At 43.8% G+C, this 27988-nt stretch overlaps 1 protein-coding gene across 1 annotated transcript in view; it reads right to left on the bottom strand.

Moving 5' to 3' along the window:
- Positions 1-13699: 13699 nt before the first annotated feature.
- LOC114484707 (ephexin-1-like) overlaps positions 13700-27988 on the bottom strand; it is a 34372-nt gene continuing 20083 nt past the window's right edge. The window contains exons 2-4 of the mRNA XM_028482717.1: positions 23740-24079; positions 20185-20299; positions 13700-13969 (exon numbers count right to left, since the gene is read on the bottom strand). Of these exons, the coding sequence (XP_028338518.1) occupies positions 13957-13969; positions 20185-20299; positions 23740-24001 (390 nt within the window). The 5' untranslated portion in view covers positions 24002-24079 and the 3' untranslated portion in view covers positions 13700-13956. The remainder of the gene's footprint in view (positions 13970-20184; positions 20300-23739; positions 24080-27988) is intronic.

Raw genomic sequence — 27988 nt, 5'->3', positions numbered from 1 at the left:
TGGGCATATACCCTGAGAAAACCATAATTCAAAAAGAGTCATGTACCAAAATGTTCATTGCAGCTCTATTTACAATAGCCAGGACATGGAAGCAACCTAAGTGTCTACTGACAGGTGAATGGATAAAGAAGATGTGGCACATATATACAATGGAATATTACTCAGCCATAAAAAGAAACGAAATTGAGTTATTTGTAGTGAGGTGGATGGACCTAGAGTCTGTCGTACAGAGTAAAGTAAGTCAGAAAGAGAAAAACAAATACCGTATGTTATTGACTTTAAATGGTCATTATGTGCAAGCCCCAAAACGACAAACAACACCATGCTGATAATATTACACTGATGGTTTCTGAAAAGATGCTCGTTGAGGGCCCATTATTTCATCTATAGTTGCTGAAGGATTTATTTTATTGACTTACCCATCATAGAGGCCTAGTAAATACTTCTTGAAAAATTACTGGATAAATTGTACACTTAAAGTTGTAAACAGATTTTCTTTGTTTAAAAGTTATCTTAATTATGAGAATGGAAGAATTTCTTTAAGAATCTGATAACTTTAAGGGGAGCTTTCAGTTAAGACTTGGCATCTTTATTTTTCTTTTTTCAAGGAGGCCGGGTTTTAATATGGGGTATCCTAGGTCAGATTCCCTTGAGATAAAGATTCGAGTGCAGATGACTCCTTAAGGAAGAGCTCCCAGGAGAAACGAGCAAGGGAGTGGAGAAGCGGGACAGGGAGAAGAAATGCCAAGCAGAGGGTTTCAGGCAGAGCCCCAGTCTCAGCTGCCCCCACAGGGGTGTGGGACATTAACTGCCCCATCGGCAGGCGGACTCTCAACCACTGCGCCACCAGGGAAGCCCAGGAAGCTGGAATTTTATACTGTGGTGTCAGTCGTTGCCTGAGGGCTGTGAGGGCCCTGCATGTGTGTGTGTGTGTGTGTATGTGTGTATGTGTGTGTGTGTGTGTGTGTGTGTGTGTGTGTGTGTGTGTATGTGTGTGTGTGTAGTGTCCCAGATGGCAGGGGAACAGGAGGAAGGCAGATGGGGTCAGAGGGATATGATGCCAAGCATTCTGCCCAGCATATTGTGTATATGGGTAGAATTTACCTTCTAGCCCAGTTTATAGAATGTTCCCAATGTATTAGTTATCTATTGCCGTGTAACAAATGGCCCCATGACTTTGCAGCTTACAGCAACATTTATTCTCTCCTGGGCCAGGAAGCACATGTTTCTTTCATGGGGATGCGGTCCAGCTGCTGCCATGTGGGCCTTCCTTGGGCTACCCAGTGTCCTCATGACATGGAAGCTGGTTTCCCCAGAGCGAGTGATCCACAAGAGGGAGAAACTAATGCCTGCTGCCTTTTATGACCTTGACTCTAATTCACATGCCATTAAGCCTTCCTATCAGTTAGAAGTGGTCATGAAGTCCAGCCCACACTCAACAGGAGACCATGAATACTGGGCAGTGGGGTCACTGGGTGTCTTGGAGGAGGAATACCCCACATTCCTTCAGCTTTTTGCCAAAAAATTCTGAGGACAACCAGTGTCGCTGTCCCATTGTGTGTTTGACACTCGCCAAAGCAAAGACTGCAAAGTGGACAAAGACACTGGGTCCTTTCTGCTGAAGCTGCTGTCCCTTTAGCCCTCTCTGGTTGACCAGGAGTTACCCTCGGGCAGCACGGGGTTTTCCACACATGCATAATCCCAGGCACTTCCTGTGGCCCTCTTTGGATGTAGCAGACTCTTTCTGTAAAATGAATTACCTGTGATTTGCTGTTCCGCCTTGAACCCAATCCAGCATCTCATTTCCTTGGCTCTCACACAGGTTATTACATCTCTCCCCAGGCCAGGTGTGATGGCCTTGTCTTGGCTGGCATGTGACTTTGCAACCTGGGAAGACCTGACTCCTGGCATAGTAATTAAACTTGGCCAAAATAGAGCATGTGATTATTCCACAGTGTGGAGTCAAGATCTTAATTTGGAGGTTCTATAGTTGCATGACTGTCAGTGTCAGGATTTAGGAGACAGGCAGTGCCAATTACCCACGCCAGAGAGGAGAAAAGCAAGGGGGGAGGTCTGACACTCCCTTCCAGGGCGCTGCGTGCTGCCTGCTTTTGGTGCCACCAGCGTGCCGAGGGCCACATCACTTGCTCTTTTCTCTCTCTAGCCGGCGCGCCCCGCCTGTCACCCCCCAATTCCCTTATGTGCAGTGGAAATCCCCGCATATTGTTTATGGGTGAAAGAAGTCATTTCTCCTATGGATTCTTGTATGAAAGATGACTTGCTCAATGGTATTGCTGTAGTCAGTGTGACGGGAAATTTTGAGTGGCAGTTTTTTATGGTATCTCCTTTTTTGTTTTATTTATTTATTTATTTATTTATTATTTATTTATTTATTTATTTTTTTGCAGTACGAGGGCCTCTCACTGTTGTGGCCTCTCACTTTGCGGAGCACAGACTCCGGACACGCAGGCTCAGCGGCCATGGCTCACGGGCCTAGCTGCTCCATGGCATGTGGGATCTTCCCGGACCGGGGCACAAACCCGTGTCCCCTGCATCGGCAGGCGGACTCTCAACCACTGAGCCACCAGGGAAGCCCGGTATCTCCTTTTTTAAACTTCACGTGTAGTTGATTTACAATACTAGTTTCAGGTGTACAACATAGTACTTCAATATTTTTACAGATTGTGCTCCATTAAACTCCATTAAAGTTGTTAAAAAATATTGGCTATATTCTCTGTGCTGTGCATTACATCCTTGTATCTTATTTATTTTATACCCAGTGGTTTGTGTCTCTTAATCCCTTTCCCCCTTCTTGTCCCTCCCCCTCTCCCCACTGGCAACCACTAGTTTGCTCTCTGTATCTGTGAATCTGTTTCTGTTTTGTTCATTTGTTTATTTTTTAGATGTCACATGAGTGAAAACAGTATTTGTCTGTCTGTGGCCGACTTATACCGTAAGCCAGAGGCAGGACATTGAAGTGAGGCTTAGTGGAGGCTTTACTGCTAGAGTTGAAAGATGGAGAGAAAGCACAGAGCCCTGTGAGGGCCTGGTGCTGTCCAGGGACAAAATCCAGGTTACCAAAGGATAAAAGGGCCACAAAACCTTCATCTGCCACCAGGAGGGTTCTGTCGGTGAAAGGCTGGGGCTCACACCTCAGGCAAGGACCTGGAACCTGTGTGTTCTGCATGGTGATTAAGGCAGCTCTTTAAAAATAAAGCCAGTGGGGCTTCCCTGGTGGCGCGGTGGTTAAGAATCCGCCTGCCAATGCTGGGGACACAGGTTCGAGCCCTGGTCCGGGAAGATCCCGCATGCCGCGGAGCAACTAAGCCACTCCAGAGCCCACGAGCCACAACTACTGAGCCCACGTGCCACAACTACTGAAGCCTGTGTGCCTAGAGCCTGTGCTCTGCAATAAGACAAGCCACCAAAATGAGAAGCCCGCGCACTGCAACGAAGAGTAGCCCCTGCTCGCTGCAACTAGAGGAAGCCCACATGCAGCAACGAAGACCCAACACAGCCAAAAATAAATAAATAAATTTGAAAATAAAATAAAATAAAAAATAAAGCCAGAGTAATGCTAATGGAAACTGGAAATATGAATATAAATCCAAGGACAACACATAAGAACCATGTAACATAAGAATTGTTAATACGTATAAGAATTGCAGAGGAAATTCAAGCTATTCAAATTCCAACAGACATTTATCAAGCACCTCCTATGTGGCAAGTTTTAAATGTTTTCCATACGTTCTTTCATTGATTTAATTGATTTCTCATGAGTCTGTGGAGCAGGGTAATACTTGTTAAATTTCAGAAACTTCTCTGCTGCTTGGCGTTTGCTTTTTTCTTGTACACTGCTTTATCTACCAGCCAACGTAAGTTCCAGGATTTCTGGGAGATGATCTATCATTGCATCTAGTACCATTTTATGGATTATTCTCATGGTGATTGCTATGTTTTTTCTATAGTATATTAGTTAACTTCATGGGTCACTTTCTACAGGGGAATAGTATTATTTGCCAAACAACATTTTGGGGGTTTGTATTTTCTGACTTTGCCATCTTTTTGCTGGAAAATCTTGGCAACATAATCAATTGCCTTGATCAATCTCCCTTTGAAAAGGGATTGGTGTATCTACCTCTTGGTATTGATGGTTTAAATCTGAGACTGCTACTCCTACATGACCAATGTGCTCAAAATGAATGAATGAGAAACAAACAGTAATAAATCAGGCCAGAGGATAGTTGACATACATCCTTTTATGAAAATTAAGTGGCACAAACTTCTCAGTGATCTGCCCAGAGCCAGAATCTTCCTTGGAAGAGCTGTTCTGTGGATGCTCCAGGACACATAGTCAAGGTCACAGTTCTTTCCATGGAGCATGACTTGAGGTGATTGGGGCCTGAAAACCTTTCCAAGAAGGAATGCGACAGAGCCACACAACTAAAGCCCAACAATAGGCTTCTGGACCATAGGCTTTAGGGCGTTGAGTCTTTCTGGGAAGTTTTCAGGGAAGTGGTTGCTAAATGTTCCCCTGAGTCACCAAATAAGGAGTTTTCTGATAGAAATCAGCACTCAGAACAGTGGAGGTGCTCAATAAATATTCATTAAATGACTGAACACATAAATAAATGGATTCCTCTGGTTTGCAGGGTGAAGCATCTGCCAAGAGTAATGATTTTTGTTTTAGAGCAGCTAACCATAAAAATGATTCATCCTTCCTACTGGTATATGGGTAACAGAACAGATCATCTATGAAGGCAACTGTTGATTTGTCCTCAGGGCTGCCATGTACAGCAGCTCAGGCTGTGCACTGCCCAACTCCAGGGGTCCCTTTTACATAGATGACAGTGTGAATGGTGCCCTCCAGACTTGGGCCCTGGAATCACATCCTCAAACAAAGGATGCTTCATTCTCAAATCTATGACAGGGGAGGCGTGCAACCAGATCATTCATTCATTCATTCATTCATTAACTATCTTAGGCCTGAGGATATGACCATGAACAAAGATGCCTTGAGCTAAGTATCATCTGATAGAAAAGATAAGTCATCAGGAAATTATAAATTAATACATATGATGGGGATAGTACATGGTGCTATGGGAGCTTGAGAGAGGAGTTTCTAATGCAGCCTGAGGCAGGAAGTGTGACGGAGGGATGGAGGGTCAGGGAAGGCTTTCTGAAAGAAGCGAAGTGAGACCTGAAGGATGAATAGAAAGTATCCAGGCAACTGTGGTTGACGGGGGAGCAGCAGGTGCAAAGGCCTTGAAGTGAGAGCACTTTTAAATCCTTGAGATAAACAGGTAATGCATGTTGGGTATTGATCACTGTTCTCAGCACTTTATAGATATTAACTTAGTTTTCTTCATAATGCCTCCAGTGAGTTAAGCATTGCTATCATCCCCAATTTAAAGATGCGTAAATTGAGGCAAAGCAAGCCTGAGTAACTTGCTTAAGATCACACCTAGTAAATAATGGAGGGGCTTCCCTGGTGGCGCAGTGGTTGAGAGTCCGCCTGCCGGTGCAGGGGACGCGGGTTCGTGCCCCAGTCCGGGAAGATCCCACATGCTGCGGAGCGGCTGGGCCCGTGAGCCATAGACCCCACATGCTGCGGAGCGGCTGGGCCCGTGAGCCATGGCCACTGAGCCTGCGCGTCCGGAGCCCGTGCTCCGCAACGGGAGAGGCCACAGCAGTGAGAGGCCCGCGTACCGCAAAAAAAAAAAAAAAAATAATAATAATAATAATGGAGCCAGAGTCAAACTTGGGAATCTAGATCAAGAGCCTGCAGCCTTTAGTTTTCAAGGCTCAAGATATTTAAATTTTTTTCTTACATTTTGAAAGAATGTCAAAAGTTGTAAGTACAGTACAGTACAAAGTACGGTACAAAGAACGTTTTTCTCTTTTTAACTTTTACTGAGCTATTGGAGGGTCAGTTGTTGACTGATGTCCCATCATCCCCAAATACTTTTTAGTGTGTATTTTCTACAACCAAGGACCAACTCCTATGTAACCAAAATATCACCAAAATCAGAAAGTTAACTTGGATACACTATTGCCAACTAATGTTCAGACTCCATTCAGATTTCACCTGTTGTCCCAATAATGTCCTTCACAGCAAAACGATCCAATCCAGAGTCATCCAGTGTGTCTAGCTGTCTAGCTGCTTTGGTTTCCTTCAATCTGGAATGGTTCCTCAGTCTTTGGCATTTGTAACCTTGACGATGATTTCAGGCCAGTTATTCTGTAGACTGTTTCTTGATTTGGGTTTTCTGAGGTTTTCTATGATTAGATTCAGGCTTTGCCCACCTTGTTTAGTCTGGCAGGTGTTTGAATTTTACCGCAATGAAATCACACTGTGTGTGTCCTCTGATCCCTCCCAAAGGCAGATGCATTTTATTGTTTGCTTGTATGTGCTCCACCCTGTCCGTGTGTTTTCTGGTTTCAAACTCGGCTCTTTTCCTTTATAGTATAAGGTGACTGAGGCTTGGGAGGAGTGAGAATTTATTTACCCCAAACCACATGCTGGTATGAGGACAACCCAGGACTCAAGCCCCGCTCTGAACTTCTCTGATCTCTTGCCTGTATGAGGATCCTCCTGGGCCTCCTAAGGTCAGAGCGGGGCGGGTCTTGAAGGTGAGAGAAACAGGTTTCCTGGGTCCACTGCCCCGGCTTCCACATCCTCCCCAGGGCCAGTCCAGGAGGTAAAATTTTTGAATTTAAGAATTCAAAAGAGGGACTTCCCTGGTGGTCCAGTGGCTAAGACTCCTTGCTCCCAGTGCAGGGGGTCCGGGTTCAATCTCTGGTCAGGGAACCAGATCCCACATGCTGCAACTGAGAATCCGCGTGCCGCAACTAAGACCCGAAGCAGCCAAATAAATAAATTAATTTAAAAAGAAAAGAAAAAAGAATTCAAGGGCTTCCCTGGTGGCACAGTGGTTAAGAACAACTGAGAATCCGCGTGCCGCAACTAAGACCCGAAGCAGCCAAATAAATTAATTAATTTAAAAAGAAAAGAAAAGAATTCAAGGGCTTCCCTGGTGGCGCAGTGGTTAAGAATCTACCTGCCAATGCAGGGGATGTGAGTTCGAGCCCTGGTCCGGGAAGATCCCACATGCCGTGGAGCAGCTAAGCCCGTGCGCCACAACTACCGAGCCTGCACTCTACAGCCCGCGAGCCACAGCTACTGAAGCCCGCGTGCCTAGAGCCCATGCTCCACAGCAAGAGAGGCCGCCGCAATGGGAGGCCCGCGAACTGCAACGAAGAGTAGCCCCCGCTGGCCGAAACTAGAGAAAAAGCCCGTGCGCAGCAACGAAGACCCAACGCAGCCAAAAATAAATAAATAAATAAATTTTAAAAATAAATAAATAAAAAAAAGAATGCAAAAGAATTCGAGAAAAATACAACCAATAAGATACAGATTTATGACTAATGAAACAGAATAATTAACATTATGCATAAGGGGTAGAACGAATAAAATAATAATTTAAGAACAAAATTAGGTTATTGAAAAATTATGGTTGTAAACAGTCAAGCAAACAAAATAAAAGGACATATAAAACATTATAGCTTAAAAAGAAATAAGAAATAAGGCAATAAGTTAAGACCTACAACCCCCCAGAAGCTTAGGGAGTTAAACAGTAAGTTAAAAACAAAATAAAGTGGCGGGGTTCCGGGGAGGATTTGATACTAGAGCAAAGCCAGAAGCACTGGATTTTATTAGTGGAAGTAATTATAAAGGTAAAATCTGAAAGGAAAACATTTAAAAGGTGATTTAAATAGAGGGAGAATAAGAAGGAAGGTAAAAGGGTAAAATAAGGAAGCCTAAAAATTAAAAGAATGATAGGTAAAATAAACTAGAATAACCCAATTAAGGCAAAAGTAACCTAAAAGGACAACTTAACAAGTCAGAAGATGTCAACAGCTTAAAACACCAAAGATATAATTACATAGGTAAAACCCATGCATCAGGGGCTTCCCTGGCAGTCCAGTGGTTAAGACTCTGCACTTTCACTGCAGGGGGTGCAGGTTCAATTCCTGGTCAGGGAAATAAGATCCCGAAAGCTGCACGTGATGCAGGCAAGAAAAACAAACAAACACCTACCTGTCAAGCTCTGCCACATGCCTATTATTACTATTATTGTTGTTTCAAATGTTAAAGGAGTTAGCAAGTCCAAGAGACTGTCCATTTAATCCCTTAAGATCTGCGTCCTTTGCAAGTTCCTGAGCCTTTGTCTGGTCACCTCTGGGCCGCGCAGGAGGAGGGAGAGCTGGGGGTCATGCCCATCCCAAGGTCACCCTGAAAGAGCCACTTGCCCTGCAGCCCGTGTCAAGTCCTGGTGGGGAGGTGGGAAACACAGTCCTTCAACTTCCCAAAGGGAAGAAAAGTTTAGCGCTGCTGAAAATAAGATAGAGCTGTCAAAAATATATGAAATTAGCTGCATAAACTGTGAAGCATAAGTCACAGTTATATTTGTTCTGAGACAGTCTAAGAATAGAAACAATTTCAGAGACAGAAAATCTAAACCTCTTCAGTCACCATGTCCAAGTGGCCCGAGATCCTTTGAGCGGGGCAGTGTCCTTTGTTCACTTTGCACAGAAGGAGTGGGCACTCCCGGGCTTAGCCAGTGCCCAGGTAGAGGGATACCGGAGAGGAAGTTAATTGATGCTCCATTTGCATTTTTATTGTTGAGGGTACTGGGTCTTCTGTCTTACTGGGGGAGCTGGAGAAGTGGGTTATCTCCAGAAAGCAGCTGGGGGCAGGCAAACCCTTCCGCATTAGAGCCGCTGCGTTCCTGCCAGGACTGCAGTATTTACCTATCCCGGTGACACTGTGACCTGGCTTCGTGAGAGCCTTGGTCTGAGCAGTCGTGGGCCACGGCTGGACTAGTTTGCACAGGTGTGCCTGCAAGGGGTCGTCAAGTTCCCAGGCTGCAACCCCTGCCCAGGGAGCCTCCCTGCCTCTGCAAATATGGAGTGCGCTCCTGGTGAGTGAGGCATGTGCTAAGTGCTCACGGGGAGCAAAACTTGGCGTGGTCCTGCCTTCAGAGAGCCTAGACCACCACGATCAGGGGTAAGGGCTGATGAATCTCCCCAACCTCCTGGAAAAGGGGACACAGGCAGGGGGATTGGGGTGGGGCCTGAAGGGCCTCTCTACTTCCACTCCTGCCTCTTTATTTTTCAAAAAATAAGCTCTCAAAAAATATAATAAAAAGTCAGCTTTGGGCTTCCCTGGTGGCGCAGTGGTTGAGAGTCCGCCTGCCGATGCAGGGGACGTGGGTTCGTGCCCCGGTCCGGGAAGATCCCACATGCCGCGGCTGAGTGGCTGGGCCCGTGAGCCATGGCCGCTGACCCTGCGCGTCCGGAGCCTGTGCTACGCAACGGGAGAGGCCACAACAGTGAGAGGCCAGCGTACCGAAAAAAAAAAAAAAAAGTCAGCTTTTTATTATGGAAAATTTCAAACATACCCTAAAGTAGCCAGAAAAGTATAATGAACTACCCAAATACCTATCACCAGCTCAACAGTTAAAGACTCATGGCTTGTCTTCTTTTTTTAAAAAATAAATTTATTTATGGATTATTTACTTTTGGCTGTGTTGGCTCTTTGTTGCTGCACGCAGGCTTTCTCTAGTTGCGGTGAGCGGGGTCTACTCTTTTTTTTTTTAGGGGGTCTACTCTTTGTTGTGGTGCTCAGGCTTCCCATTGCGGTGGCCTCTCTTGTTGTGGAGCATGGGCTGTAGGCGCTCGGGCTTCAGTAGCTATGTCACGCAGGCTCAGCAGTTGTGGCACTCAGGCTCAGTAGTTGTGGCACACGGGCTTAGTTGCTCCGCGGCATGTGGGATCTTCCCAGACCAGGGCTCGAACCCATGTCCCCTGCATTGGCAGGTGGATTCCCACCACTGCGCTACCAGGGAAGTCCCTTTAATTTTTAAAATTTATTTATTTATTTTTGGCTGCGTTGGGTCTTCGTTGCTATGTGCGGGCTTTCTCTAGTTGCAGCGAGCGGGAGCTACTTTTCATTGCAGTGCGCGGGCTTCTCATTGTGGTGGTTTCTCTTTGTCGTGGAGCACAGGCTCTAGGCACACGGGCTTCAGTAGTTGTGGCTCACGGGCTCTAGAGCGCAGGCTCAGAAGTTGTGGCGCACGGGCTTAGTTGCTCTGCGGCATGTGGGTTCTTCCCGGACCAGAGCTTCAACCCGTGTCCCCTGCATTGGCAGGTGGATTCCTAACCACCTCGTGGCTTATCTTCTTTCATCCCTACTCCTACCCACGCCTTCCTGGGCCTGCATTATTTTGAAGCAAATCCCAGACATCATATCCGTTTCATCCAGAATATTTCAGAATGTATCTCTAAAAGAAAAGGACTTTAAAAATAGACATAGTACCTTTAACATGCCTTAAAAAAATTAATAATTTCTTAGTATCATCAAACATCTGATCCATGTTCAAATTTCCCTGATCATCTTTGAAACTTTCCTTCCCAGAAAAGGGACACAGTGTTTGTTTGAAACAGGATTCAGGTGGGGTCTATGTGTTGCAGTTGGTTGACGTTGCTTGAGAACCTTCGAATCGCGACCTCACTTTCTTGTTTTTCCCTTGAGAACCTTTGAATCGCGACCTCACTTTCTTGTTTTCTCCTTGTACCATGTTGAGAAATTGGATCGTCCGTCTTGTCTGGATTTTGTCGATTGCGACTGCAGTGTGTTTTACTGGTTCCTCTCGCTCCTCTGTTTCTTATAAACTGGTAGCTCTAGAGGCTGGTTAGAGTCAGGCTGCATTTCTTCAGCTTCTGTATTGCCCCAAATGACTGACTAATGGCAAAACCCGAAACAGCTTCCTTGAATCAAAGAGGCATCCGCCAATCTGCAGCGACTCAACATTTGTTTCTTGTGTTTATGGATTGTAAAGACTGTGAAGCTTTCCTAGTGACACCCCAAACTAGCATTTATGAACATCTGACAAGCTGCCCCCAGGGTTACAATACATGGAACTTGTATATTTCCATGGAAACATATACAGTTTCCAATATGGAAACTGGCCCCTCCCTCATATCAGCATTCAAAGACTCACAGTACCATGCATGAGCCTTTAACGGCAGTGAGGGATTTCATGGCAATGATCATTTTGGAGATGGATCCAGGGATAATAGTCACAATATTTAATAATTAGGAAGGTTTGGCTGGACCAAGTAGAGCAGAGCTGCTAACACTGAGTGAGGCTGCCCCTGGCCGCCCCGCGAGTGTTAACCCTGGGGTGACTCTAATGCTTAATACAGGCTGACGATCCTTGGAACAATTAGAAACTCCTGCAATTCCCTCAGGGCACTGCCAGGAAAAGACAAAGACATTTTCAGTTGGAAGGTCAGTGGACAAATAGTTTAAGAAGCATCTGGGGGGCTTCCCTGGTGGCGCAGTGGTTGCGCGTCCGCCTGCCGATGCAGGGGACACGGGTTCGCGCCCCGGTCTGGGAGGATCCCACATGCCGCGGAGCGGCTGGGCCCGTGAGCCATGGCCGCTGAGCCTGCGCGTCCGGAGCCTGTGCCCCGCAACGGGAGGGGCGCCTGTGCCCCGCAACGGGAGAGGCCACAGCAGAGGGAGGCCCGCGTACCACAAAAAAAAAAAAAAAAAAAAAGCATCTGCCTGCTCAGTTCATGCAGAAAAATTGCCCCATGTGAAATTTTATAATGTAGTTTAATTTTATATAGAAATGTCAATTCATCAAAGCACATGTTTGAGTTCTTTTCTCATATGTGTGTATCTATATTTATCAATTTGGTACGTTTATGATATGAAATGATTTCTGGGACATTACATCTATAGCAAAGACCCAGCTTATAACATCTTGACTTGAGAGGACCCTTAAGGGACCAATCTGGTGATGGACTGGGGGTGCCTCTGGGCTTCGCCCACTGTGGGCAGGTTAACAGTAACACCCTCCTTCTCACAGCCAAGTTTACCCTGGCAATACCTCCATCCAGGGCAGCCTGGGAAGTGGGAGATGATGGGGTGTGGAGTCTAAGCCTCTGGGTTCCTGGTCTGGCTCTCTTACTAGCTGTGCCACCTCAGGCTGCTTACTAACTTTGAGTCTTAGTTTTCTAATCTGTGAGATGGAAATAATGTAAGAGAATTTAAAGCGATAGTACACATAAAGCCCCTCAACAGACATTAGTTCCCTTCCTGTACTCCTCTTGCTAGCACATCTGTCTATAGTAATTGTGTTCCCCTCCTGCTGCACTGCCCAGCAGCACCATGAACCCCCTGCTTGTGGGCATATGGAAGAGGACTTGCAGGACACCCTTGGGTCAGCTGCAGACAGTTCTAGAACCTCTGGGGATAGGCACTGACCACTAAGAAGAACATCACATGCTTCATATCAGCACCACCCAAAGTTCTAGCAAATGGAGGACTGGTTCCTTGGCCATCTGGGTCTCAGAAGATGTTAATCCTCTAATCTAGCCTCCAGCCCCTACTGCTCTAACTTCCATTCTGCTGCTTCTCACCTCAGCCAAGACCCCTTTGGCATTCCCTCGTGTGGGAAGCCCAGACTCTAATTACATGAGATACATTTTGGGTGCCTGGCTCTTCTTAACATAATTCTCAAAGATTCTCCCCAACACAGTTTCCTCTGAAGTGGGAATGACCTCATTAATCCTGCCTCCTATTCTTTTAGCTGATTGGTCCAGAGCTAAACATCTGACCCAAGGATGGCCAACCAGAATTTTTTTCCTTAGAAATTCTGTCTTAGAGACACAAAAATCCCCATTGGCTGTGGAGAGCCAAGCTGAAAGGTCATATTGGCTATGGCTGCCATTTTAGGTCATGTGCAATGTGACAAGCAGGAGAAGTTGGTCTGAGAAGAGAACAGGAGAATAAAGCAGTCCACAGAGTAGAGAGGAGTGGGCCCCATGGCCCCTGATAAAAGGAGAAAGTGGCTCTCCTGATGGCTTTTCCCTTCCTATAGAGTTGGGCTTCATCTCTTTTATTTGGATTCTTTGGGATTCCAGCATACTTACCACATGCCTCTTTTACTTGAACAAATTTGAGTAGGCTCTAATCTTTGCAATCAAAGCAACTGTGACCAGGGAATGAGATAAGGATTCCTACTCTCACTACTTCTTTCAGTGTCATAATGGAAGTCCTCACCAGTGCAACAAGACAAGAAAAAACAAATAGCAGGCATGATGATTGGAAAGAAAGAATTAAAACTATCTTTATTCACAAAAGACAGGATTGTGTGTGTGGAGAATCCAAAGGAATATACAAACAGAACTACAGTTGAACTTATCAAGGTCACAGGATACTGGGCAAACATGCAGAAATTAATTGTATTTATACATGCTACCAACAAACAATTCAAAAATGAAATTACAAAACACAGACATTTAAAATAGGATGAAACCATTCAATGCATAGGAACAAATATAATTAAAATACGTGTAAATTTTCTATAGTATACTATAAAACCATTGCTGGAGTATCTAAATAAATGGAAAATTAGGACATGTTCATAGATTGGTACCTTAAATTGTTCAATCTTCAGGTGTCAATAATCTCCAAATTTGTCTATAGAGATAATGCAATCTTAACCAAAATCCTAGCAGACTTTTTTTCAGAATATAAATTGACAAACTGATTCTAAAATTTATATGGAAATGCAAAGGACTTAAAAATAGCCAAGACAGTCTTAAAAAAGAACAAAGTAGGAGGATTTACGCTACCAGATTTTAAAACTTAGCATAAAGCTACAGTATTTAAGCAGTGTAATATTGGTATAAGGAAAGACAATTAGATCAATGAAACAGAATAGAAGTCCAGAAAAGACCCATGTGTCTGCAGTCAGTGGATTTTCGGAAAAACAAAATCAAAAACAAACAAAACACCAATGCAATTCATCGGGGGAAACAGAAGGTCTTTTTAATAAATGATGCCAGAGCAACTGGATATCCATATGGACCATAGACCTACATGTGAAAGCTAAAAGTATAAAACATCCGTAAGAAAAGCATAGGACACTATCTTTGAAGTAGTCAAATCTTTCTTAGAATGGAAAAGGACAAACAATAAAAGAAAAAAAATTGATGTTAGTCTTCGTCAAAATTTCTGCTCTTTAAAAAACAGGAAAATTAAAAGACAAGCCACAGACTGGTAGAACATATTTGCAATTCGTTTATCTGACCAAGGATTTGTGGTCAAGATACATAAGGAATCCTACAAATTAAAAAAAATAATAATAAATGGGCAAAAGAGTTGAATAAGAACTTCACAGAAGAATATACATGAATGGCCAACAAACATATGAAAAGGTACTCAACATCATGAGTCATTGGGGAAATACAAATTAAAATCACAGTGAGAAACCACAATACATTAGAGTGGATACAGTTACAAAGATTGACAATTCCAAGCATTGGTGAGGATCTAGAGCAAACGGAACTTTGATGTATTCCTGATAGGAGTGTAAAGTAGCAGTGTAAAATAGTCAATCATTTTGAGAAATTACTTGGCTGTTTCTAATAACATTAAATAAACACCTGTCCTAAGACCCAGCACTTCCACTCCTGAGTACACACTCTGGAGAAATGAGTACATACATCCACAAAAAGACTTGACTAAGAACATTCGTAGCAACTTTATATTAGTTGAAACTAGAAATAATCCAAATAGTCATCAACAGAAGGATGGATAAGCAAATTGTGGTAATACTTCTCAGCAATAAAAGAACAATCTGATAGACACACATTGATGAATCTCAAATATTACGTTGAGCAAAGTAAGAGAGACACTATAGATGACACACTGTGTGATCCCATTTTTATGAAGTTCATGAGCCAGCAAAATTAATCTAACGGTGATAGAAATCAGAAGATGGTTCTGGGGCTTCCCTGGTGGCGCAGTGGTTGAGAGTCCGCCTGCCGATGCAGGGGACGCGGGTTCGTGCCCCGGTCCGGGAAGCTCCCACATACCGCGGAGCGGCCGGGCCCGTGAGCCGTGGCCGCTGAGCCTGCGCGTCCGGAGCCTGTGCTCCGCAACGGGAGAGGCCACAACAGTGAGAGGCCCGCGTACCACAAAAAAAAAAAAAAAGAAAAGAAGATGGGAAGATGGTTCTGTCTGAGAGGGATGGGTATTAATAGGAAAAGGGTCTTAGCTTCATGGCTAATGTTCTAGATCTTGGTCTGGTTGATGGTCAAGTGGGTGTATATGTATGTAAACGTTCATGTCTATGGAGTGAATTGTATCCCCCCCACCCCAAATTCATATGTTGCAGACCTAACCCCCAGTGTGATGGTATTTGGAGATGGGGTCTTTGGGAGGGTGGGGCCCCATGAAGAGGAAAAGACCAGAGCTCAATTTCCCTCTCCACTGTGTGAAGACACAGCAAGAAGGTGGCTGTCTGCAAGCCAGAACCCGACCATGCTGGTACCTTGATCTAGGACTTCTGGCCTCCAGAACTGTGAGAAACAAATTTCTGTTGTCTAAGCATCAGTCTATGGTATTTTGTTATGACAGCCCAAGCTGACTAATACATTCATCAAACTATATATCCAAGATTTGCACATCTTGTTGTAATGTAAAATTTCCTTTAATAAGTACTATTAAAATTGCCTTTATGAAAGCATTTACTATAGTGACAATTGCAAAAAAGAGGGGTAAAATATTTGGGGCCCAGCATAACACTCTAGTCCTCCTTCAATTGCTTCCAGTCTTTGTACGATGTAGGGTTCTCTTTTTTTCCTTTTTTTTTGGGGGGGGGTCAAATTTAGATCAGAATCTTGCATTTATACACACAAATCATCAAGGAGGTAGAGAATTATTTTCTTGGCTTAGAGCAAAGGGGATTTCAACAGGAATGGATGGCTAACAGCATTGGGGAAGTGACCATGGAAACTGAACAAGAGATGCTCAGTCAACCATGGCACTTTACATGAGGCACACAGTGTATAAAGATAGGGACACAAGGGATGTGGGCAAGAGCAGAGATTAAATTACTTTACACAAATAAAGATCTGAGCCTCTGAATGCCAAGGCGCTGGTGAAATGAGGAGTAGTGAGTGGAAGAGGATGGATGGATGGCACTCACTAATAGTACCCCAGATGTCTCATGTCAGGCAAATATTGATGTGGTGGTTCGTTAACTGTCGAATGGTAATGTTTCCCAGGAGAAACTCCTATTTGGAACTTTACCTACAAAAGCAGTAACTCAAAGCTGTGGGAGCCTGACAGCCCAGCAGGAGGTTTTTGACTAGAAAGCTTTTCCATAGGTACATTGTGACCTGCCTGGCCATAGAAATCCAGCTCCGAAAACATAATAGAAACAAGTGTCACATTGGGACTCCTGAGACTGACTTAGATATGCTCCCCCAGACCTCTGTCCTCACTAAGCCCAAGACGGAAGGAAGCACAGGTGACTTCTGTGAGCCAAACTGACTCAGTGGGGAGCAGGCAGAAAGGGCTCTCATCTTCCTCTCGACTCCCCACTTCAGCCTGCTCTGTGCATTGGTACTGTCTGCCCAGCCTTGGGTGAAATCTCAGGCAGACCACATGCAAAGTTTTTCCGGTCGCTCTTAGCTTATAAACAAATGGCCTCTTTTGCTGGGTATAAAAGTGCACCTGAAAACTATTTCAAAACTCCAACTCCTTCTCCCCATCCAGGCCTCCCACAGCTGGGAAGCCTCTGCTTCATGCTCTGTCTTCTCCCTGTCCCCCTAGCTGCACTTTGGGCCCTCAGAGTGGGGCAATTGTAGGGGCTCCTCAGAGATACCTTGACAGGGGTCTCTGACTGCAGTTTTGGGGCATGTGCAAAGCTCTCAAGCTGGCCACTTATGACGCCCCACGTTTCTGCAGCCACTTTCTGCCAAGGTCCACCTGGCCCCTAGCAGGAAGTCTTTTGGGTGGAGTTCTTTTTTTTTTTTTTTAAATCTTTATTGGAGTATAATTGTTTCACAGTGGTGTGTTAGTTTCTGCTTTATAACAAAGGGAATCAGTTATACATATACATATGTTCCCATATCTCTTCCCTCTTGAGTCTCCCTCCCTCCCACCCTCCCTTATCCCACCTCTCTAGGTGGTCACAAAGGGGTGGAGTTCTTTTCAAAGTGGTTCAGAGCTGGTTCCTTTCCTTGAGGTCCACACTTGCTTTCAAGAAAACACATACCTCTGCCTTGCCTTTGGTGTAGATGGCCCTCACTCCCTGCTCAGCCCTGCTCCCCTCGCCTCTCATGCAGGCTGCCAGCCAGCTCACCTCTAGATGTTTCCAGTCTTTGTATCCCCCAGATTTGAAATTTCCAAGCCCTCCCTCTCTTGAAGCCCCCCTCACCAGGGTTAAGGTGAGAGATGTGATGGTTAATTTGATGTATCAACTTGGCTGGGCCATGATGCTCAGATATTTGGTCAAGTATGATTCTGCATGTTTTTGTGAAGGTGTGTTCTGGATGATAGTAACACTTAAATCAGTGGACTTTGAGGAAAGCAGAGGACCCTCCTTAATGTGGGTGGGCCTCCTCCAAAGAGTTGGAGGTCTTAATAGAACAAGGACTAACCTCACCGGAGTAAAAAGGGATTGTGCCAGCAGCAGCCCTATGGACTCAAATGACAACTCTTCCTTGAGTCCCCAGCTGCCGGCCCACCCTGCAGATTTCGGACTCAACAAGCCTCCACAATTGTGGGAGCCAGTCCCTTAAAATGAATCTCTCCCTCTCTCTTCCTCTCTCTCTCTCTCTGTCTTCCTCTCTCCCTCTGTCTCTCTCTCTTTGTCTCTCTCCATACCTTGTTGGCTCTGTTTCTCTGGGGAACCCTTACAAATACAAGGAGGAGCCCCCCTTGGGGAGAAGTGGACAACTCAGGGCACCCCAACAATTCCCTCCAAACGAAGCCCAGCAGCCCCTCTCCTCACCCCTACCCTGTTTTGTTTTTTTTTATTGAGCGTTAAGATATGAGAACATTTATGTGCTGATCGGGAAATAGCCATTGTCCTGAACCACCGCTCCCAAGGGCCCCTCCTCTGCCCTTTGGGGACCCTTGCTCCAGCGCTGGGCCCTGCTTGTCAAATACTTGGACCATCACCCCTGTTACCCCTCGACAAAGGCGACCTCGTTTTCTCTTGGAGTATCCTGTATAGGTGGTCGGGCATTGATTGTGTTGTGTTTGGTTCCTGAGATTTATCAGAGCCAAATCAGACACAACAGGAAGCAGTTGCCCCTAACATACAATTACATGTAAGTAAAATAGGTCCTTGTTACTATATCGCTATATAAATCGAGGCCCTATGGGCAAAGTAATGTCAGAAGCAAAGGGGTGCCTCACCACCTCTTGGTGGGACAGGTGGCCCAGTCCATGCTTCCCAAGTGCAGATATGGGAACATTATTTCTCGTAACTACCCAGAGATTTGTAGAGTGTGAAGTTTCTAGGAATTTAACTTAAGGAAATAATGAGGGATTGGCTTCAGGATTTTGTCAGAGTGATATTTATCATAGTGTGGCTTAAAAAATAGCAAAAGTGTGAAAGGCCCTCAGGTCAGAGATTGCTGCCGCTTCCCTTGTATCCACTCCCCTTTCTTCTCTCCTATGGAACCAATTTATTCGGGGGCAGAAACAGACCTGATTTAAAAACTGCACACATTTCTCAGCTTCCTTACAGGTGGAGGTGGCCATGTGACCCAGTTTTGACCAATAAGACCCAATTTGGTCACTAATTGTTGAGTAGGCTTCAGGGAAACTCCTTAAAGGAGGGCAGACGAGGCTGGCATGTGTCCCCCTGTCCTCTGCTTTTCTCCTTCCCTCCACCTAAACTGAGGCTCTGATGGCTGGAGCTCTGGCAGTCACTTTGACAGATGGCAGAGAAGAGGCTAGAAAGAGCCTGGGTCCCTGACGGCGTGAGAAGCTGCTGTCACAATCCTCCAGATTTCTTTCACACAAGGACCAAACAGACCTCTGCCTTGTTAGGCTGTGTTATTTGGGTTTTTTGGTTACAAGCAGCTAAATTCAGTCCCAACTGATACAATATCCAAGCATCCAAACAACAGGAGCATGATTAATTAATCACAATCCAACCATTCTATAGATTATTTTATAGCCGTTAAATCATGATGTAGAAAAATATTTAGTGACATGATATAAAGGAATACTTGGCTTTATTGCGCTTCGCAGATATTGGGTAGTGTTGTTTTTTTTTTTTTCTTTTACAAATTGAAGCTTTGTAGCAACCCTGTGTTGTGAGATGATGGTAAGGATTTTTTAGCAGTAAAGTATTTTTAAATTAAAGTATGTATATTTTTTAGACATAATGCTATTGCACGCTTAATAGACCACAGTGTAGTGTAACATAACTTTTATATGCTCTGGGAAACCAAAAAATTCATGCTACTTGCTCTGCTGTAAGATTCACTTTATTGTGATGATCTGTAACATCTCTGAGGTTTGCCTGTACTGTTAAGTAGGTTTCAAGATGGCATGTATATAAGATCCCATTTTATGAAGAGAAAATATGCATAAAACATATAGAAAAAAAGGCAAAACAGTTACAACACATCAAAACCTCTGGGTGGTGGTGATGCAGTGATTTTTCTTTTCTACTTCTTCATGTGTTTAGCCTCTAAAGTTTCCTAGTTTTGTGACAGGAAAGTAACAGTGGAGCTATTTATTTTTTTTAAAGGAAATTGTGGAGTTTTTTTTTTTTTTTTTAACTGAGGCGCTACTCAGAGCTCTGAGGGTGATTTATTTATTTATTTTTAATAGATCTTTACTGGAGTATAATTGCTTCACAATACTGTGTTAGTTTCTGTTGTACACCAAAGTGAATCAGCCATATGCATACATATATCCCCATATCCCCTCCCTCTTGAGCCTCGTTCCCACCCTCCCTATCCCACCTCTCTAGGTCATATATGCAATGGAATATTAAAAGCCATAAAAAGCCATAAAAAGAAATGAAATCGAGTTATTTATAGTGAGGTGGATGGACCTAGAGTCTGTCATACAGAGTGGAGTAGGTCAGAAAGAGAAAAACAAATACCTTATGCTAACGCATATATATGGAATCTAAAAAAAAAATAGAGTTTTTAAAAACATGAACAACTAAAAGTTATTATTATTTTTTAAACACGAGACACCCTTGTAGCCCCGTCAAGACTCTGCAGAACGACCGTTGTTACGTTGTTGCATGAACCCACCCCTCGTGATTTGCTGTCTCTCACCTTGCTCTCTTGGCTCCCAGGTCTGTCCCTGTTGGTATTCTCCAGGGTCGAGTGCTGCTCTGGGGGAAATTCAAGTTCAGGGGCTCATTTACAGAGTTCCCATTTTCCAGTGAATCTGTGACATGTGAGAAATGTAGGGAGTTAGGAGTGTGCATCTCATCTCCCCTTTTCAGGCACTTCTCTCTGTGAGACTAGGGGACAGTAGAAACTGTCACCCTGAGAGGGGAAGGAAGTGGAGCGAAGGGAGCTGTCCTTCCTCTCACGTCCCCGCGGGGGAGTTTGCCACTTTTTGTGCTGTATTCAATGACCTGCAACGCCATCACTATGAAAATCATAATTATGGTACAAGAAGCTTCATAGCCACACATCCATCCATACACACATCCATCCATGCGTGCATGTATAGCGGAAAAAAGAAAATCAGAAATGAGCTTGAAAACTTGGATACAAACCTGGTTAATGTCTTAGAGGACAATAGAACCATAACCACTGGTGTTATCATTTCTACTGGACAAAAATCATTCGCAACTTATCAGTTTTTTAACATCTAACTTTACAATTTCTGAGTCCTAATAGATATTAAATGATAAGTCACCTGCCCTAGAGTGTCAGATCAACCATAGATGGCGTTGTTAGTTAATGTTCTCGTATGACTTTGAAAGGACACCCCTTAGCAGGTGAGATGGGGACGGTCCTCACTTTCCAGACCCAGATCACAAACCGTGAACCCAGAGAGCCAGCCTTCTTTCCTTGTTGGGGGGTGGACTGGAGAAGCCCGGTGCTGGGTGGCCTGTTCTGTCTGCTCCTCAGCAGAACAGTGTTTTCTCCTTGGACCCTGGATCAGGGGATGCTGGGCTGTCCTGAGAGTTAACCCCAGGGAGCTGAAATGAGGAAAAGTCACTTTACAGATAAAACTGCAAGTCTGATGAGAGTATTTATGGTCTGAACATAAATGGCATCTTTGGCTGTGGCAGGGCATAATGCTGTGGCCCGTGTGTCTACACTGGCCTCGGCGGCCTCCACTCGTCTTGGAGGAAACAAACTTGAGGCTCTCTCCCCATCAACCCCGTTTCCCTCTCCAGCCTCATCTCAGACACAGCCCCACACCCACCTTTTCTCCTGCTCAGAAAGTCCCCCACCCCGACGTTGGGCAGCTGATTCTGCTTTTCTCTCTGCTTTCAACGCTCTAACCCCACAAGGTCCGATGGGGTAGCCGCTAGCCACGTGGGGCTATTACACACTTGAAAGGTGGCTCATGTGACTAAAGTAAATTCTTCATTTTTTTAAAACTTAAGTTAATTTAAATTTAAATATAAAAACTGATAGTTTCATTATTGGAAAACTTTTGAGGATATCTGGAGTAATCTGGGAATTGTTTCTACTTTGATCAACTTTTCTGGCTGTACATTTAATAACTTCTCTGGCTGTAAACAACTTCTTTGACTGCACATTTTATGAAATCTAAGTCCAGATCAAGAATTTCCAATGAAAATTTAGTATGCAAATTGAGAGAGACTATAAATATAAAATACTCAACAGATTTCAAAAACAGTACCACAAAAAGACTGTAAAATATCTTATTACTAATTTTTATATTGATTATTGACTATAGGATAAAGTTATAATATTTTGGATGTATTGGGTTAAATAGAATGCATTGTTAAAATTAATTTTACTCATTTCTGTTTACTTTTTAATGTAGAAAAGTTTTAAACGACGTATGTGGCTTACATTACATTTCTGCTGGACAGAGCTGCTCTAACCCCCTTCTCCATCTGCACAGGTTCTGGGACTAGAAGAATCTGAACTCTAGATCAAGCCATACCACTCACTAGCTGTGTGATCTGGGTTAAGCGACTCAGTTTCTCAGGGCCTTGGTTATTTTTTTTAATCTGTAAAATGGGTGTGGTCAGAACTGCCTTGAAATGCCTGCCTATCTTAGCCAATAAGGACCCACAAGTGCTCAGCCAAGTTAGCTGCTGTTCTTTCTGGCCACGTCCTAATGCATCCTTCAGGGCTCACCTAAAATATCATCTTCTTTGGGGGAGTCATTCCTAACCCTTCCAGAGGGTCTAGTTTTTTGCCTTTACCTCGCTTATAAACTTTGCCGCATTGCTTGCAGTAAAATGACATCATTACAATATTTTGGGTTTCTCAAGGGCAGAGACTCCCACTTATTCATGTGTGTGTGCTTTTAACTCTTATGGAAATTTTCAAACATACACAGAAGTTGAGAGAGTAATATAATGTACCAACCACCCTGCTCCCATGACTATAGTATTCCCATTGTTGTATTTCTCTTGCTTCGCACGGTACTCAACACAAAATTCTATGTTTGTGGTAGGTGGCAGACAGCCAGGCTTTCTTTGCCGCTCCTCGCATCAAGCAGTGGAGTTGATTTCTCCATCTGCTTTTATCTGTACTGGACCTGTGAGCTGCTTGGACAGATAGAATGTGGTAGCAGTGACTGTGCAGGCTCTGACCCCGGCTCTCAAGACCTGGAGGCTTCTGCTCTCTGGGAGCCCTGCTGCCATGTGGACAAGCCTGAGCTAGCCTTCTGGAGAATGAGTAACGTGGAGCAGAGACAAACAGTCCTGCTGAGGCCCTCGTGGACCAACCAGCTCACTAGCGGCCAGAGAGGCCCTCCTTGACCTTCCAACCCCAGAGGAGCCACCAACTCGCTGCAGAGGTCAGACAAAGTGGCCCAGATAGAGGAGCCACCCAATCAACCCCCAGAATCAAGAGAAATAGTAAATATTGTTGTCCCATCTCTATGTTTTAAGGGTGGTTTAACGTGTGGCAAAAGGCTACTAGATAGAGTTTAATGAAAGTTTGTGAACCAGTTAATGTCTCCCCAGCACACACGGGGCAGCGTGCTATCTGTCCAGTGACAGCTGCTGTACCCCAGGGGCTAAGAATCTGTCACATAGCCCACAACCCCAGCATGCTGCCCACTCAGCCACGTGGGCAAGTCACAGCGGAAGGAGGCTCAGCTCTGACAACCCCCGTTTGTAAACGTTTCTTGTCCTATTCTGCTCAACAGATGTGCTTTGAGCAGATGAAATGTGCTAGGAACTCTTTTAAAAGATTAAGGGATCCTGCTGCAAAACTATTCCCATGGTATCCATCTCTCATATTTTCAGGACAACAGAAACTCTAGCTATCATGGTGATGGTGAGAGAACAGGATAGAACCTCATGTTAGGAGAGAAACTCGTGTTCCCAGATATCCTTACACATAGACAACTGCAAGTCTCCCTTCTAGAATGCATGGAATCTGGGGGGGTTGCTGAGTCCTGGAACAAGAGGGCTCTTTTAATAGAAGCCAGTCTTATTGTATCACTTGGGTCAACACTTTCTCCTGAAGTATCCACATCATCTTATTGGGGGAATTTGAATTATTTGGATAAGGGCTTCAAAATGTTCCACCTTATTGAACCTGTCTTTGTTCATTTTCAGTGCCTTTTATTCTCCTTTCATTTAAGTGGGCCTTTCAGCCCCAGTGACTCCAACTGGATGTCCAGGAGCAGCTGTGACAGTCGTCCCTGGTACTGACCTGCCAAGCGTCCGCAGTTCTGTTTGGAAGTGCCCCTGGCTTTGCCTTTGCTCCTGTGTCTCACGGTGCGATTGAAGATGGAGTTTCTCTGGATAGGGATGTAGTAATGGGGTGCTTTGTCCTGCATCTCCTGGTCGGCACGGGGTGTCCTCTCTTCTGAGAGGACCTCAGGCCTCACACCGGCCAGCTCGTCAGTCTCGCACGAACCGCTCACTGATTTCTTCTGGGGCTTTCCCAAATCCGCAGAGTCCCTGGTCTCCATGGAAATAAGTCCAGTTGTTTCTCAGCAGAGTGGCTGGAGAGCAATAACCTCTCTCAATTGTCCCTGGGTTTGAGTGCTCTAGAATAGAAAGAGAACAGTTTTCCATCACTGTCATCAGGCTAACGATGCCATTCAGAGCATGGAATTCCACTCTCAATTCCACAGATCTGAGGAAATTTGAAATAATCTGTGCATCCTGGCGCCCACATCTCTGTCAATGAAAATTACAGTTTAACCACTGCAATTTGGATGCGTTCATGTGTCATTTTATACTTGAGGTTTGTTAATTCTATTCAGAGGCAACACCTGTGGGGAAAACGCTGGAAGTGGCTTGTGTAACTCACTTTCAAGTACTGTAAACATTTGCTGAATAAGTCAAGAGAGGGTAGCCAAAATGGTGAGGGGAACTCCAGGAAACCAAAGCAAGGGAAAGGAGGATGTATGGCCACAAAAAGAAAGAGTCGTGGGAAGAATAGGAAGGGCTGTCAGAGAGTGACAGGTCCCAGGACAGTAAATTTAGAGATGGGCAGTCTTTTTTTTAAAAATTATTATTTATTTTTTGGCTTCCCTGGTGGCGCAGTGGTTGCGCGTCCGCCTGCCGATGCAGGGGAACCGGGTTCGCGCCCCTGTCTGGGAAGATCCCACATGCCGCGGAGCGGCTGGGCCCGTGAGCCATGGCCGCTGGGCCTGCGCGTCCGGAGCCTGTGCCCCGCAACGGGAGAGGCCACAGCAGAGGGAGGCCCGCATACCACAAAAAAAAAAAAAAAAAAAAAAAAAAAAAAAATTATTATTTATTTTTTAATTGAAGTAGAGTTGATTTACAATGTTGTGTTAATTTATGCTGTACAGAAACGTGATTCAGTTATACATATATACATTCTTTTTTTTTAATATTCTTTTCCATTCTGGTTCATCGTAGGATATTGACTATAGTTCCCTGTGCTATACGGTAGGACCTTGTCGCTTATCCATTCCATATACAATAATTTACATCTGCCGACCCCAACCTCCCACTCCATCCCTCCCCCAACCTCCTCCCCCTTGGCAAACACAAGTCTGTTCTCTGTGACCGTTAAGTATGTTTCTGTTTCATAGGTAGGTTCATTTGTGTCATATTTTAGATTCCACATATAAGTGATACCATATGGTATTTGTCTTTCTCTTTCTGACTTACTTCACTTAGTATGATAATCTCTAGCTGCATCCATGTTGCTGCAAATGGCATTAGTTTGTTCTTTTTTATGGCTGAGTAGTATTCCATTGTGTATATGTACCACATCTTCTGTATCCATTCATCTGTTGGTGGACATTTAGGTTGCTTCCATGTCTTGGCTATGGTGAATTGTGCTGCTATGAACATAGGGGCACATGTATCTTTTTGGATTAGGGTTTTGTCTGCATATATGCCCAGGAGTGGGATTGCTGGATCATATGGTAATGAGGAACTCCACACTGTTTCCATAGTGGCTATACCAACTTACATTCCCACCAACAGTGTAGGAGGGTTCCCTTTTTAGAAACGGGAGGTTGGACCAGGGAAGTCCAAGATCAACTGATTTCTGACAATAGTGCCAAGACCATTCAATGGGAAAACAAGTCTTTTCAACAAATGGTGCTGGGACAACTGAGTATCTACAAGCAAAAGAATGCATTTGTGTCTCTACCTCATGCCATATAAAAAAGTTAACTCAAAATGGGTCAAAGGCCTAAATGTAAAAGCTAAAACTATAAAATTATCAGCACAAAACATAGGTGTAAATCTTCTTGACATTGGATTAGTCAATGGTTGCTTAGATATGACACCAAAAGCACAAGCAACAAAAGAAAAAATAAATTAGACATCATGAAAATTAAAAACTTTTGTGCTTCAAAGAACATTATCAAGAAAGTGGAAATATAGCTCAAAATAGAAGAAAAATTTTGCAAATCGTATATCTGATAAGGGTCTTATATCTAGACTATACAACTCAATAATAAAAATAAATAACCCAATTAAAATATGGCACGGGAATCTAAATAGACATTTCTGCAAAGAAGTTGTACAAATGGCCCATAAGCACATGAAAACTTGCTCAACATCATTAGTCATCTGGGAAATGCAAATCAAAACCACAACGAGATACTATGTCATAGGATGGCTGTAATGAAAAAACAGATAATAGCAAGTGTTGGTGAGGGTGTAGAGAACTTGGAACCCTATACACTGCTGATGGGCATATAAAATGGTGCAGGCATTTTGAAAAATAGTCTGGCAAATTCTTCAAAAGGTTAAACATAGAATTACCTAGCAATTGACCTAGCAATTCCATTCCTAAGTATATTCTCAAGAGAAATGCAAACATATGTCCGCACAAAAAGTTGTACATGAATGTTCACAGCAGCATTATTCGTAACAGGCAAAAAGCGGTAACAACCCAAATGTCTATCAACTGATAAATGGATAAATACAGTGTGGTAAATCTATTTAATGGAATAATAGTCAGCTATAAAAAGAAATAGTATTGATATATGCTACTACATGAATGAACTTTGAAAACCTTTTGCTAAGTGGAGGAAGTCAGTTACACAGGACCACATATTGTCTGATTTCATTTATATGAACCACCCAGAAAAGGCAAATCCATAGAGAAAGTAGATTAGTGGTTGCCAAGGGCTGGAAGTGTTGTAGGGAGTGGGGAGTGAGTGACTGTCAGTGGGGGTGGGATTTCTTTGGGGAAGATAATGACAATGTTCTAAAATTGATTGTGGTGATGGTTGAATAACTGCAAACACACTAAAAACCACTGAATTGTATATTCTAAAAGAGTGACTTGTGTGGAATGTGAATTATAGTTCAATAAAATTGTTTTTCAAAAAAGGAGCATGTCAATAAAGTTTGGAATATTGATTAGCCATTTGGGAAAAATATCAGTTTAGATCTAAAAACAAATTCCTTAAATAAACTCCAAAGGAACTAAAGCATTAAATATCTTCTTCAAACTATAGAATATTTTTTAAAATTACATATGACATCTTATTATGTTTTCCTGCCATTAACAATGTGTCTGGAGAATGTTCTAGCTCAATGAACTAAGTATATATACATACCCTTTTAACAGTTGCATAATATTCTATGTCATTTATATTTACATCACTTTATTATTGTTTAATTTGTTTCAATTGTCTCTTTTAATATATGTTTAAATTAGGTTCTTTTTTGTAAAAAAGAGACAACCATTCAAGTTACTTGAAGAAAAAGGAGGCTGGGAAAAGATGAGCACAAGGCCTAGACTGGCCCAAGGTGTGGTAGGGACTGGCCCCTCCACCTCTGTCCGGGGTCAAAAAGTAGAACATTTTGAGAAGGAATTAAATGGTTCCCAAATCTTGCCGTAAAACACTGAGGAAAGCAGTACAGGTGTTGAGAGCCTCCGTTGAGTGGAGCTGACACAGCATGGTTGTCAATCCTGTTCAGCCCCTCACTGGTTGAACTGGGCGTGGGACTTCCCCTCGGGGCCTCCTGTTCCTTGACTGTCATGTAGGAAGGACGGATGTCACCTAAGTCCTGAGACTAACGCAAGGAGCACAGTGCTGGCAGTCAGTGTGTGGTAGCTGTTTTCTTTATGTGTTATTATGCAAATAAACACAGAGATAATATTTCCCTCTATAAATATAATACATATTTATACCTATGTCTCACTTATCCAACACAGCATAAATTAAAAAGAGGACAAAAGAAAGAAGAATAAAAGGATAGGGACATAAAACAACGAGGGATAAGGTTAAAAAATTCCTATTACAAAGACTCTTGCTCTGAATGGGCCCAAATTATCCCTAAGCCTCCCAGCAGCCGCCATGGAGAAGGAAAATGTGTCAGTGACTCATTCTACTGCATTCAGGGATAAAAACTGACCAGTTGCTCAGAAAAAAGTTGTTAGTACTAAGGCATTTCTCTCAAGGACTTTCATGGAACAGGATGATGTAGGATAGTGATTTAATTTAAGAATTCCT

Source organism: Physeter macrocephalus, chromosome 2 (genome assembly GCF_002837175.3).
Source record: "Physeter macrocephalus isolate SW-GA chromosome 2, ASM283717v5, whole genome shotgun sequence".
Taxonomy (NCBI): Eukaryota; Metazoa; Chordata; class Mammalia; order Artiodactyla; family Physeteridae; genus Physeter; species Physeter macrocephalus.
Note: the sequence above shows the minus strand (reverse complement) of the source record. Positions and strands in the feature narration are given on the sequence as shown.